At 40.3% G+C, this 15,623-nt stretch overlaps 1 protein-coding gene across 1 annotated transcript; it reads right to left on the bottom strand.

Moving 5' to 3' along the window:
• Positions 1–458: 458 nt before the first annotated feature.
• ogfr (opioid growth factor receptor) lies at positions 459–7,168 on the bottom strand. The gene is made up of 7 exons (XM_023838123.2): positions 6,803–7,168; positions 4,992–5,060; positions 4,811–4,892; positions 4,619–4,697; positions 4,453–4,519; positions 3,299–3,447; positions 459–2,721 (listed from the first exon to the last, which is right to left on the bottom strand). Exons 1-7 carry the CDS (start codon positions 6,923–6,925, stop codon positions 1,578–1,580), a joined length of 1,713 nt encoding a protein of 570 aa, XP_023693891.2. The 5' UTR covers positions 6,926–7,168; the 3' UTR covers positions 459–1,577.
• Between the last annotated feature and the right edge of the window lie 8,455 nt (positions 7,169–15,623).

Consider the following 15,623-nt stretch of genomic DNA (forward strand, 5'->3'; position numbering starts at 1 on the left):
TTTCCAGAAAGCCAAAATATAACTCTGATTTCAGCTTTGTAAGTGGAAGGGAATATTTAGAAAAAACTTTCAGCCAGGAGGCCTTGCTGCTACCATGCGCGTGTGAATAGGGGAGCGGGGAACCAGCAAGTCTTTGCCTGCACGTCTTCATTAACTACTATATATACTAATTGCAAATCACATTATAATCGTGCGTCACAATTATTGCGAATCCCATGGCGTTTATACCAAATTCTGAGCAGTTTTAAGTCCACTTAAGAGATCTACATTACTTCCCAAAACAGGCCATTGGACATACTTCTACAAATTGTTGTATACCAAAGAAAGCGGTACACATTTTTCATGTTACGGCAAAATATTTCATAGAGAAGACGTAGCCTACGTTGATTACGAAGAACATTATGCTAGAAGATAAATATCATGAAACCAGCTTAGTTTTGGAATTAACACAGACAAACTGTTGTGCATTTTACTTTATTGTGTCACACTGAGAAGGCTTGGGTAGATTTTCAAAATCCAACAAAAACCTATGACTACCGAACTACCAAGTCTACTTAAGAACTACAAGCAAAAATTAACAAGACGTACAATACACTAACCAAAAACTACAATGGAATGCAAATACCAGAAGAGGAGCACAATCCTTTAACTCAGTTATGATTCTCCCTGAGATTTTCAGAGAATTAGGGTTTCAACTTTTTTGGCTATAATTATATTCCATAATCAATAGAGACATGCCAAGGAAAAACATACAATTGAAATAAATTATATTCAGAGGATTTTATCACAATAATTCTAATAATCATCCATGGCAACAGATGAATCCAGTTTTAATGACCAAATGGGTTTATCATTTGAATACATTTTAACTTCAGAAATTTTACAATCAGAGTCAATCATTTGGTTAGCTGCAATGAACACAACTGTTAGGAAAACTGCATAACATTCCTTGAGTAAAGGAGGTGAAGTACAATCATGTTTCCACTTATAATGCCTCTTATTCCATTAGATGCTTTATTCTGGAGTCCAAGGATGAAGTTCATTTTAAATTTGTATCGCCATACAAAATTTCATTTTTTCTCCAGTGCCAAAGAATAACAATTGAAACATCATCTATACAGAACAAGGTGTCAACTGAAATGTCTTTTTTTGCGGGTTTCAAAAATGTCAAATGCACAAATCATGTTTACTTTTTCATACACAAAATTCCAGGCTGAGTATGCGAAAGAACTGAAAACCACATTTTAAACAATCTGAGAATACTCAAACATGTGCTTTATTACATGTTTGTTTGTATTCAAAATTAATTTCAAGACAGGCAACCTACTGTCTAGACAGTTACCAAGGGAACTGCCGCAGAGAAATGGAAAAAAACAAGATCTGAATGATGACAATATTGAAGTGAGATTCAGGAAATGTTCCAGTGTTTACAAAGGACCACATTTTACCCATTTTACTTTCAATGCATCAAGGCCTGGAATACAATCAAGAAGTCTAATGTTTTTTCATAACAGTTTAACCATTTCACTCTAGTCCAAGAACAATAATTCAGTAAGCTTGTCCCCACTGTGGACAATTCACAGCTTTTCCACCTCCATATCAGTACTTGCAACAGTCTCAATGTCCATTGGTTCTCCGCAGTTATGGCCATTTGTTCCATTTGTCCATTGATTTCCAGCTGTATTACTGTTGTCCTGGGGTGCTGTGACACTGCTCTGCATTGATGCGTTTGAACCATTGCATGCATCTTTGCTTGTCATGTCGGCCACGTCTGGCATTTCCCCATTACTAAGCGCGAGGGACAGGTCACCAAAGTCGGTCCTGGGCTGCTTTTCAGCTCGCCTTTCTTCTGGAGGAGGGGAAACATCTCCAGGTCCTTCCCTTGCCGTTCTACGAGACTCTGTGTTTGGGGGACACTCTTGGGACTCCTTGGGACCATTAACTGGGGATTCAGTTACCTTTGTCTCCAGTTCGTTGTTGGGAAGCTCCTCCCCCATGCAACTGTTTGAGTCTTCAGCTGATTCTTCCTTTTTCTTCTCGTCTTGTTTTTCCTGGGCAGTTTCAGAATCAGTTGGATCTGGCACCAGTTCACTGGTACTATTAGATCTGCAGAGGCTCTCTTCTTCTTTTTTTTCATCTTTGTTCTTTTCAAGGCTGGATTCAGTGCTGCTAGATTGATCCATCTCTTCTTGGTCTAAGACCTGTTGATCATCTGACATTTTTGTTGGTGGCTCAAGGTCAACTGAAGATCCCTCAAGTAGCTTGCTTGAGTCTGCGCTTGTTTCATCCGCATTCAGCTTCTGGGTCTCTGTTGGGTTGCTGGGTGACTTCTCCTCCTTCCGAGCACTCACAGCTTCACCACCCTTGGCTAAGTTCCTTGAGCGTGCGTCCTCAGTTGTTGGGGTCTCTCGGTTGCTGGCTACCTCTGGTTTCTTCTCAGACTTCTTCTTAAGCCGTTTCTGAATCTTCCGAGGACACCAAACAAATTTGTCCTTGGGCTCATAGTGCTGAAAGGCGTACTTGATAAGTGTCCGTCTTTCTTTCTTATCCCGGACTGCAAACACAAAGTAGTCCAGCACACTACGCTTCACTGTGCTCAGGTTCTTCCGGACCAGCGTCTCTTCCAGGAAAAAATGTACTAGTGGGGCCTGATAGTGCTCAAACCCCAGTTCCCCCAGGCTCTTTAGGATACGAGTGATGCGAAGGTTGTTGTGCATGTTTCTGTAAAAAAAAAAAAAAAAAAAAAAAAAAAGGTATTACAAAAAACACATGCAATACGCACTTCATGAACTTCCCAGTCTTACTTTACAGTGGTGTCTTAATGGTTAGGGAATCGCACTTGTAATTGAAAGATTGCTGGTTCGAATCCCCAACCAGCAAGGCACCACTGAGATACCCTGAGCAGGCTACCGCCCCCAAGCACTGCTCCCCAGGGGCTGAATTAGCTGCCCCCTGCTATGTCCCCATGCCACATATGGGTAAAATGCAGAGGACACATTTCACTGTTGTGTGCTGTGGTGTGTCAACAATGACCACTGATCACTAAATTCTAAAAAAAAAAACAATACACATAGTGTTTTATAGATGTGAGGAGGGGCTATATGTATATAAGAAAAATACAAGATAAATTGTACTGATCTGCTGATACACTTGTGCAGGAAATGGCATATTGTACAATAGAGGAAATACTACCAGCAGGCAGCAACACGGAGGCACTCTGCTGCACCTAAACCAACCACAGCTACAATCTAAAGACAACACAACTCAGACACCACAGAAGAGCCCAGTCCCCACTGACCGTTCAAGGTTTGCAAATCGCTCCCTCCAGTTATCGGCACGCTTGACCTCTCCAGTCTCCTTGTCATTTAGCTGTATGCCATAAAATCCCAGCATCAGTTCATAGGATTCCACGAGTCTCTTCTTTGCCTCTTCACTTTTTCTGAATTCCTGTGACAAACAACAATGACTCAGGTTGGCAGGACCCAGATGCTGCCATCATGCATTCTTACAAGAGATTTTCTTGGCTGATTTCGAATTCTTTTTTGCTAGTGTGACCAGCTTATACTGATTTTTGCCGATTTTCTTTCCAAGAACTATAATTGACAGCATATACAAACAAAAATCAGTTTTCCTTCAATGCAAAATTGTATTTTCATAATAAAAGAAATCGTTAAACTGCACAATTTCCCCAAAACTGCACTAAGTTACAGGATCTTCTCTTACTTAAGTCTCAAAATAGAAGTCCTCTGTAACTCTGTACACCCAACTTTATCTGACACATTTTACCTTACCAAACAAGAGCAGGTTCAACAGATTCAAATAACAAAACAAATGTCAGTTACTTATACCATTTTTCAGTATGTTTAAATTCACCAGATAAGATGACCTTTTTCTCTTTTTTCACTCATCTTAAAATAAAAGCCCGTAGGTTACAAACCACCAAATAAAACTGAAGTGTATTCTATTCTTCCAAATAATAATAGGTGCAGGGTAATAATATTAATTATAATTCTTACATCACTAGCTAGATTAAGATCAGGCTTTTTCATACCTTCATACTGCATGAACATTATAGTGCAGAGGGTTAAAGTTTTGCTAAATCATTTTTAACTTTTAAAAAAAACTTAGCTAGCTTTGCAATTGTAATGATTATTCCTTTTCAAGATTATCTAGTATATGATAAATAATCAGATCAAAGTTTACCTGCGATGTTTCACGTTTTCGTGGCGATTCCTCCAAAGTTTACTTTGGCTCTACATGTATTAAAAATTACAAGCTTTGTGTCATCTTCGCTCACAATGACGAACTTCCATACTAAGGACATGTTAGAACGCAACTGTGAGGCTATCGCCTGCGCTGCTGTACGTATGACGTATTGGCCGATTCTGGTTCCTGGCCAATCGATCGGTGGATCTCTAATGCTTACTTTAATGGGTCTCGCCATTAACATACCTGGATCTCCTTCTTGGTAAGTTCACTGGCCATATAGTTCACCCCAGGTTCTCGTAGAGGAAACAACCTAGCAGCATTTAATAAAGTTTTGAGTTATAATTTAAAGTGTTATTGTACAAGATCATACATTACAATTGTATAAAATGTATAAAAAGCAAAAAAATACCACTGAATGTAGGAATGGACTCTCTCCAGTCTTTTATAGTCTGTCTTCCATTCTTTGTGAAAAGCTTCTATTGAGACTTCTATGACAGGGAGTACAAAAACAAGTGAGATTTACACTTTTGAATACTGATGAATGAATGAACGAATGAATGAATGAATGAAAAAAATAACACTATTTGCTCAGGAAGCATACCATCAGGGGATGAAGTAATTTCATTTAGGTAAAATTTTAAATTATTCATTCTTTCCTCTTGGTTTTCTTCTTCCTGGATATTCTGTGGATAACAAGAAGGAATATGAGTGAATGAACATCATTCATCCATTCCCACGTTTCCTTGGCCCAGTTGAGAGGAACACTCCTTTTTTAGACTCACTGGATATCCCCGCCTGTAGTTCTGCATGTCTTTTGCAGCACGCAGGTTTCTTGAAGATGGATTTGACCACTGCAAAAGAAATGAAAACATAATTAGAAATAATCAGCTTGCAGTACCAAGCCATCTTGCAATCGTCGTTTTATTAATTTAATAATCACCTTCACTCAAGTGCCCTTATTTTTGCTGCCTAGAAACAAAACTACATCTGTTAACTGACTACTGTGACATTTTATCTCCACTGACACACTTTTTTTGCTACTTGATTTCAGTGCTGACCTCCCACAAGCGGTTCTAAGTGGATGAAAATTAACTGCATCGCTTATCCTTACCAGCACGGTTCCAGGTGTCTGGAACTCTCCATATAATCAAATTCTTTAAAGTACCAACAAAGTGTAGCCCAAACCGATTCAATTTACCCACTCTGATCTTCACACCACAGCTTTTAAAGATTTATTTGGTCATCTACCCATCCACAAAAACATATGTATTTAGCTTTTGTAGGTCCTTATAATGTGTGTTTTCAATCTCTAGTATAAAGGATGACTGCAAATTTTAAAAACTAAGACCTTATTTGGGACACAAAATTAGCCTGTTGTGATATTTGAATCATCTTAAATTAAATGTACCAGTGCACCTGGGTTAGTTTTAAATTTTATAATTAATATATCGATCAAAGCTTTTCTGCCATTAAAACGGGTTTTGGCCAATGAACTGCTTTGCATTGCATACTGCAGGTTACAATGCAGGTACCGCCGTTTATGATTGCGGTCCAAAATACATTTCAAATTTACCGGAATCCTTTATTGCTGCACATTTAAGATTACTTTTATATGGCAGGAGATGGAGAGCAGTTACGCAATATCAGGAAGTAGGTATAAAAAATACATAATGTGTTCGGTTATTGACTGCGCCAAAAAACAGTAGTTTAAACGACGTTAGACGAATGGGCAAACGACACTGTTTGTTTGTACCTAAACTATGCATTCAGTACAGGGCAAAACGAGACTTATTCGCACAACCACGCTTTCTGACTTTATGAAACTGAATTAATTCAGACAGCCATTTGTATAACGTAGTAGTCTGGTCCGCGGATTTCAGTGTGGACAGCATGTGCTCCCCTTTACCGCAAGATCCTGTCGCACAAACTGCTGGCCTGCCAGATAAAATGCGGGCCGCCATTCATTGCTTGATATTGAAGATAGACCCTTATAAAACGTAACCATTTTCGGCGGATCATGGTTACTTGTTTGAAGGAGCTTCTAGGGAAATCAATAGGAAGGAAAGGCGGCAGGTCCATTTATGGTAGCTTGGGACGCGGTCGTAATGTCTTACGGCACTAATTTAATGCAGTAATACGATAATGAACGAGGCAAAGTATTCCTAGGAAGGAATTTTAATCTGAAAATACTACAGAAATGGATGCGTGTGATATATTAGATGAACGTGCCCGCTGGCTTCATTGACTGAGATCAGCGCTTCCGGTCGCGCGCCACATCGTTTATGTCATTGATAAAAATTAACAAAACGCTAACGAGCTAGCCGGCTAAAATAGGCAATGAGGACCACCGCGTTTCACACGGCTCAATCAAAAGCCTGGTTTAAAACAAACACACTATCACTTCCAAGGTCATTTAGGCTTCTTTCCACACAGTTTGCCCTCTTAACTGCGTAATTGTAGCTAGAATGCTAGCATTAGCTAACAATGATGTAAGTGCCGTGAAATCGCACCATAAGGAAGGAAAGGACCAACGATCGAAACGTCCACCTAACGTTAATGAAAGCCAATATAACATACTGAGAGAAATACGTACAAAACCCCAGGATTTCTGCGTTTTATCCTGGCTGGATCTCCGCGTTACGTTTTCCACCAGGTCGTCTCCATCGCTTTCTGTGTCCCAGGTGGAGTCGTATTCACAAACTAAATCGTCCTCCATAACTGACTGGAAATCGTCGATCCAGCATGAGGGTAGACTCTAGGTACAAAGGGTGAAGCTCCAGGCGAGCCTTTGCGAGCTTTTGTTACGGATCGTACCGAACCATTAGGCCTCTCTGGCGCAGAACCCGACAGTGCCATTGCCTGACTGCAGGCACGGGTTCAACTGTTTCGAGGGGCCTGGAAACGAGCGGTCTGAGCTGCACATAACTGACGGGGACTCGAGTGAGTGAGTGCGTGTGTGTGTGTGTGTGTGTGTTGTGTTTTCTCATTCACACTATAAAGGAAAGTCACCGACGAGATTACTTTGCTGCTCTCATATACACGTCGCAAGGGAATTTTAATCTTTATTGTTATGGTTTCTATTGAAAATAACAACATTACCCACTTTTGACAGATGTGAATAATACTGATAAAGCCTTTGAATTTTCTACAAAACTACCTGTGATGTTTGTATCCCTGAACTTTATTTAACATATGGGGACTTGGACTGTAAAAAAATTTAAAAAAAAAAGAATAAATGCCTGAGGACCTTGTAGCTATGATTAGGGATCTATATTTTAAGGTGTCATGGAGTCTTTGAGGACCTTACAGAACAGCCATTCTGGAGAAATGTCTTGTTTCTCGATTTTCAGACCTGCTATGGCCTGTTCGTTATATTTCTGTAGCTTAATCCATAGCCTCCACTGAGCATTCAAGTCCTTGCCATAATCGCCAGACTACACCACATATTGCAAGAATCTGCTAAGGTCACAGATAGTCATTTGAAAGATAACATCTTTAAATTTTGTATCCAAATAATTATTTTTAATGCTTGCCAACTTACATGTTGTATAATTCCAATAACTGTAAAAGTTTGCAGTAGGTGACTACTTATTTGAGTGTTTGTTAGATCTAGCTATTTTGTATATGTGACTATTAATATGAGTTGCCTCAGTACAGTAATCTTGTTGCTGTGAAAATGTTGATAAAGGATTTGATAAACAACATTAAATATTAAAGAAATGGACAATACTACTATACTACTGTTACTGTCATTAATATTGATCTATGCATCCATCTATGCATTTTAATAAATGCTTATACCTGTACAATGTAGCATGGGACCTGGTCCAAGAAGCACAGGACACAAACCGGACTACATTCTGGACTGGTTCCCAGTCCATCTCACATCACAAAAATCATGCATTAAGGGCAGTTTAGGAATACCCGTATATCTAAGCCTCACATTTTTAGACTGTGAATTACAAACAAGACACGTTTGGTTATACTATGTTTTATGTTATGTATACATGATTTTTTTAGCCTGTTTAAATAAGGAAGCGTTAAATAATAATTACAGATCAAATAAGAATCTTAAAGACAGGATGGACTAAGCAATTAACTTCCTTCTTAATGCGACAGGAGCTTCATGATGAAATAGTATTATATTTTTCTTGTTTTTGATAAAAAAAAAAATAACTGCACAAATATAACCATTTATTGACCTGGATATCTTTCTGCCTGTAATGTTCATTGGCAACTTTGTCACTGCAATAAATACAACAGCCAGAATGACAATGCCCATCTTTCATGTATGTTAAATTTCTAGCCTCGTTCCTCAAAGCATTCACTCACCTGCCACCTTGTTGGGACGACTATTCACATACTGGGTAGGATCCCCATTTGCTCTCAGGAGAAGTAGAAAGTTCAGGTCCAGAGAATACAAATACAGACCAAGATTTTGTTTCAACCAACCAGTTGAGTACTGAATGTGAATGTGACTCTTTATACTACTGGATTCAGATCTGGTGACTGTGAGGCCATTAAAGTACCCTGAAATCATTGCTATATTTAAGTACCCAGTTAAATATGAGTTGTGCTTTGTGACATGGTGCATTATGCTGCTGGAAGTAGACATTAGAAGATGGGTAAATTGTGACCATAAAGGGATTCATATGTACTTAGTCAGTCTTAGGGGCCTGATGTGTGCCAAGAAAACATCTCCCACATCATTACACCTCCAGCAGCCTGAACTGTTGACATAAGGCAGCTTAGGTCTATGGATTCATGCTGTTTATGCTAAATTTTGACCATACCATCTGCATGTTGCAGCAGAATTTTAAATGCATCAGACCAGAATGTTTTTCTAGTCTTCAGCTTCCCAATTTCGGTGAGCCTGTTCCTAGTTGACAGGTGTGGAACCCAGTATGGTTTCTGCTGTTGTAGCCCATCCACCTAAAGGTTTGACGTGTTGGCCACCACTATTGTAAAGAGTGGTTATTTGGGTCACTATAGACTTCTTTTCAGTTTGAACTAATCTCCTCTGACCACTTTCATCATTTAGGTGTTTCCACCCACAAAACTGCCACTCACTGGACATTTTTTTATTTTTTCAACCATTCTGTGCAACCTTGAGATTGTTGTGTGAAAATCCCAGGAGATCAGCAGTTTCTAAAATTCTCAACCCACCTCATCTGGCACCAACAACCATGTCACGGTTACATTCTGGTTTTTGATCTGACCATTATCTGAAGCTCCTCACCCATTTTGGCATGATCTTATCCTAGAAAGTAGAGGGCATTAGGCAAGTGACGGCCAGGATGGGATGTCATTCCAACACACGTCAAAGCACCAGTTCACAAGCTAGATTTTGAATTGTGGAGAAAAAACTGTGGAAACTGGATGTTCTTTATGCTTACTAAATATTTCCTTTGTTATTGACGTGGCTCATTATTTTTATTGTTACATGCCTTACATACACCATATTAACAAATGAATATATCCATGGAAAGAATTAAGAGACAAGAGCACAATTATTTGATTTACTCATTTCTCAATGTATGGGTGTACATCTGTGAATGTAATATATATATCACTTATGCTGAAATATCACTATTGGCATGTCCTTTATCTTCACTTGGGAGTAAGTATACTTCAGTTCTGCTCTGTTGCTGAACCTCAGAAGCAAAGCTGTGGCAGACAGTGAGTCAGGGGTCTTGGGAAGGGTGGTGCAAAATATGACCCCGTTGTGAGACCCTTGAGTACTCTGCCGCTCTGTGAACATGTGAGATGGTTGTCACGCAGCCCTGTCTGGCCATTTCTCTCCATTAATGGTTTATCTAAACCTTCTAAAATGATTTTGGAGGAATTTTGTTTTTCAATACTCTAAACTTTTTCAGAGCTCTAAATTAGTTGACTTTGTGTTATGTACTAGCATTCCAAATTGCACAACCTATTATAATTTGTATAAAAGGCTACATATCTGACTAGAGTGCCAGATTGAAAACAGAGCTTGTCTATTTGTTCTGTGCTGTTTATGAACACACCATTTGTGTGAGCACCAAATGTGCCAAATCAAATTTCAAATTAAACTACCAAATTAAATGAGGATTCTGATTTTAAAAAGACTCAATAAGCACAAAAGGGCTTATAACTGTCTGTGAGCAGTACACTGGTTTTCCAGGAATAAAACGGGAGTGATCTTAATACCACTAACAAAAGCTTTGGGCAGAGGCAAACATCAGCTTTAGTCTAAGATGAGCTGCTGTAATGTTCATAACCTCCTGTCACTAGGTAAGGGCCAGACTATAGATGGGGCTTACAGAGGAAAGGGTCTGCTTGACACAAATAGGCATTTTTGCTGTTCAGAGCTTCACTTTGATGTTGCTCTATATAGAGCAGTAATCTGATTTGTGATGTCTAATGATTTCTTTATATGTAAAATTGAATGTTATAGTAGTAAAGCAGTTTGATGCACTGAGAGTTAAATTCAAAGACTGAAAGCATTTATGCTCATTTGCTGCAACCAGGTCTTCCGTCCTAGTGGCCAAACTGTGAAGCGTAAGTCTTTTGTTTTTAACTGTTTTTTTTCTATGCTGCAAAAAGAGACAAACATCACATCCTGTCATATGCTATGCATCCATTACCATGGAAACAGCAACCCTACGCAGTGGATTATGTGTCGCTTTCGCAGCAATGTGTTGAATTTTGTTTTCTTTCTACAAGTAAAGTTATATCACCGGTGGGATGTGAATCTGTTTGTTTTAAAACGCCATTTAAAATGTTTAGAAAACCACACATTAGCATTTTTAGAATGTTTTTAACAAGGCACATAGTGCTTCTCATGTGACGGTTCATTTCTCCACAGAGACTGCTGGGAAAGTTTTACACTGAGCTTCTGTGGTGTTCTAGGTTGCTAACTGGCTCTCTGTTGATGCTCAGTGGCCGCTCATTCATGTCGAGTTGTTGCAGGTATAATTCCTGTTGTTTCAGGCAGTGATGTCTTAGTGCCCCAACCCCGTGCTGCTATTTCTGTCTCAGTTACTGTGGAAACTGCAGGGATGCACCAGCTCCCTGCATTTGGACTCCCCCTATTGTTTCTGTTAAAAAGTTTATTTAACCTATAGGAAAGTGTGTTTTCAAAAAGAGGCACTGCGGATTTTAGGCTTCGTATTGAAAAAAACTATAAGATGGTGAATATTTCTTTATTTCTACACTCATTTACTTACAAATGACACTGTTTCATACACAAATTAGATGGAATCATGCTTTCCATACATATTTTCATTCTGGAATCTCTGCACTAGAATTCCTTTATGAAAGCTCGCATAAATATACCTTCACTGCTCAATCATGAATTCATAACTTTTGAACACATGATTTCATATAGTTATATGCAATTCATTTATGACAGATATTCATGCATATAATGCATATATTGATGCAACATCGGCTTTCTATGCAGCTATGCAATAATTTGCAGTACTTATTGTATTTAAAATTTCTTTCATAGTTCTTTCTTGATTAGTACTTGTATTTATTTTTTTTAACTGTAACTTTTTTTCTATAAATAAGTGTTTCTACTAACTTGACTCTGAGTGCTCCTTACAAGAATTCCAATTTGCCTGGAATGTTGGTTTTATGCAGAAATGGCAAATAAAAATCTCGTATCTCGTGACTCTTACTGACCGCTATTCTTAAATCTCCATTGTGTCTGATCATTTTGTCCCAAGAAGGCAGTGTTGGACATGTCATCCTAATAGTAAAAACCTTGTTTTTGACATAAAGCACTTTTTAGACTCTTCAACTATTCATGGTTGTATTCTGCCTAGAAATACTGCATAATTTGTACTGCAGGATTGCAGAAAGTTCCAGGTTTTTCCTCTGCAGCGGTGTGAAAGATGCCAGAGTCTTAAAACGTCCAACACAGACAGGAAGGTGTAATGAGGACAGCAGAGCTTTTAGATGTTGGTTCCTCACAGACCTCGGTGCCACGTCATGTGTGTGTGAGGGGTTGGGGGGGGGGGGAGTCTGTGCTGCAGGTAGACCGCTAATCTGCTGCCCCTTCACTAAGGTCATAGGCTCATCAAGAGGACACCAATCAGACCCACCATTTACTTACAGAATGGTGTATGGTGGCTTTTCCATACGATGTAATAAAGTAGAAACATAATTCCAGTGGCACTGTGAGATTATGACATGGTGCCTAAGGTCTGGAAGCCTGATGGCATTTTTCCATCGGCAAACAGGAACCAAGCCGTACCTGAGCCATACTGCGAAGAGGCTAGTTACAGCACGGTTCCAGCTGGCTTCGGTTTTCCACTGCTGAAGGGTCGGCTTGGTATAGGCGTTGCCGGGTATGAAGAGTGACATGAAATACAAGAGATGCTTATTTACTGTTTACATGGTGTACATCAAGCTTTAAAATGTGCTAGTATCCACTAGCACGTCTGTGAGAATCGGTGTGTTATGTGAGTGTCAAACACAAGTGGAATTAGTACTAGCTTTTGTAAATTTGCATTATGAATCCATTCTGTCATTCTGTAGTACTTTTACATGTATGAGGCTGGAAATTGACAGTGGTTAGCACTGTTGCCTCATATACCTGAAACCTGGGGTTTGAGTCTATGCCAGTATTCCACGTGTGTCTTTGCATGTTCTCCCAGTGTCATTGTGGTGTTTCCTCCTGGTACTCTGGTTTCACCCAGCCACAGTCCAAAAACATGCTGTGGCTAATTGGAGTAGTCAAATTGCCCATTGATGTGTGAGGGTGTCCTGTGATGGGTTGGCACCCCATCCTGGGTTGTTCCCTGCCTGTCCTGTGATGGGTTGGCACCCCATCCTGGGTTGTTCCCTGCCTTGTGCCCTGTGATGGGTTGATGCCCCATCCTGGGTTGTTCCCTGCCTTGTGCCCTGTGATGGGTTGGCACCCCATCCTGGGTTGTTCCCTGCCTGTCCTGTGATGGGTTGGCACCCCATCCTGGGTTGTTCCCTGCCTTGTGCCCTGTGATGGGTTGGCACCCCATCCTGGGTTGTTCCCTGCCTGTCCTGTGATGGGTTGGCACCCCATCCTGGGTTGTTCCCTGCCTTGTGCCCTGTGATGGGTTGATGCCCCATCCTGGGTTGTTCCCTGCCTTGTGCCCTGTGATGGGTTGATGCCCCATCCTGGGTTGTTCCCTGCCTTGTGCCCTGTGATGGGTTGGCACCCCATCCTGGGTTGTTCCCTGCCTTGTACCTGTAGCCCCTAGAAATGGCTCTGGACCCCGTAACCCTGAATAGGGCAAGTGGTTTCATAAAATGGATGGATATAGAATCTATACTTTTTCCTTCAGGTGCGCAGAACCCTGGTATGTGCATTTCAACCAATGAAATGGTGATGAGGCAGCCAGCTTGGTTTGGTTACGCTCTGGTGCAACTTGCAGAATTTACAATGGAAAACATCAGAACACAGTATGGCTGGGTATAGGTCAGATCTTGTTGGCAGGGGAAAAGCACCAACAGGAAAAGCATCTTTATTGCCATCTTCAGCTATATGACCCTTAAAGCTCCTGTATATATATATATATATATATATATATACATACAGTGCTTACAGAAAGTTTTGGAACACTTGCTTACAAGTTTATTGGTTTCATAACATAAGTATATAGGTAAGCAATCCATCCATTATTTGAAACCACTTAATCCCAACTGGGGTCACACAGGGTACCAGAGCCTATCCCGGGAACAACAGGCACATTTGGGAACCAACCTTGGGCAGTCGCCAACACACCGCAGGACACACACACTCATGCAAGGACAGGGCCACTTTGGACTCACCAATCAACCTATCCTGCACACTTTTGGACCAAGGGAGAAAACCGGATCCCCTAGCAAAAACTGGGAGAGCATGTGAACTCCACACAGAAAGGACCCGGGACCAAACCCAGGACTTTCTCATTGTGAGGCAGCAGCACTAAGCACTGTGCCACCGTGCCACCCTTGGATAAGCAATATTTAACCTATTTGTACATATCTTCCACACAGTCATTTTCTTTTTATTTAGTGTCATTTTTTTTACTGACTCATTCAGTTCTGTTTCTGTCATTTTGCTATTAATTTCAATTGTAGTGATTGGCTCCCACAGGGATACTAAACATGAATGTTTTGTGTTTTATGTTACTACAAAGGTGTTACTAATTAAAAAGCACCCAATGATGCTTGCCAATGAACTTATAAAATCAGAACAGCTCTTTTAGAACTATGATTTCAATTTATTACTACTTGAAATGAAAGTTTTACTTAAAACTAATGATTGCTTCTAATGTGATATATGTATTTTTGTAAACCCTTGAATACAGCAATGATTTTTGTTTTAAAACCAATTAATTTGCAATAATTTTACCGAATTAAGCAAGTGTCCAAAGAGTGTGAGCACTGTACATACATACATATGTGCATACATACATACATATGTGGATACATACAAACATACATACATACATATGTTCATGCAGTTGTTCAAATGGGCATGAGTTGTATGGGCCGTGATGTGGAATAATAGGTTAAGGTTGCAGTAGTGAATGTGAAGTATGGATTTTTGTTACAGTTATGATTTCAGGGTGTGTGTGGGGGAGGGGGATGGTCTTTTTAAGAGATCCAATCTTAGACTGGGAGAGGCCAAGCATTCGGCAGTCAGTTAACTGCCCGTGGGAGAAGCTGTTTTAAGCTTCGCTGTCGTGGCTTTGAGGCTGCAGTTCCTCCTGGCAGACAGCAGTGGAGCAGAGAGGCTGTGAGCGAGGGGAGCTGGGCTTGTTACAGACATTCAGCAGAGAAGGAGCCTGGTTATAGCAAACTTTTCTGCTGTTTTGATTAGGCGCTGGAGGGACCGGCGTTCTGAGGCGTTGCAGGATCCGAACCAGACTGTGATGCGCTTTGTGAGGGTACCATCAATGGCACCTGAGTAGCAGGTGGACAGATTGGGAAGTGGCATTCCCGCCTGCCTCAAGCACCACAGGAAGTGGGGTAGCAGCAAGGCCTTCCTGATCAAGGAGGATAATACTTATATATACATAAGAAATAAAAGGAGCCCATTCACCCATCCATTCATCCATCCATCCACTCATCCATCCATCCATTTCTGTGAAAGCTTGTCCAGTTCAGGCTCACAGGGGTCCGCAGCCTGTCCTGGAAGCTAATGGCCCAAGCAGGGAACAACCATTAAAGCAATAACATCAACCATAAAATCATAACATTCATCAATTTACTGAAAAGAAAACCACAAGCTCTAAGCTGACATGTTTCAAACAGTTGAACAGACAGGGGATACCATGAGGTTTACATAATAAATGTACCACTTTCAAACAGACACTACATACAGTGTGTTGGTGTTTTGTCAGTGCGATCTCATCACCTTTCCTGCTGCATACCAGCTACCAGCTGTTGGATAAAATCATGGT

Source organism: Paramormyrops kingsleyae, chromosome 6, assembly GCF_048594095.1.
Source record: "Paramormyrops kingsleyae isolate MSU_618 chromosome 6, PKINGS_0.4, whole genome shotgun sequence".
In the NCBI taxonomy this organism is placed as follows: domain Eukaryota; kingdom Metazoa; phylum Chordata; class Actinopteri; order Osteoglossiformes; family Mormyridae; genus Paramormyrops; species Paramormyrops kingsleyae.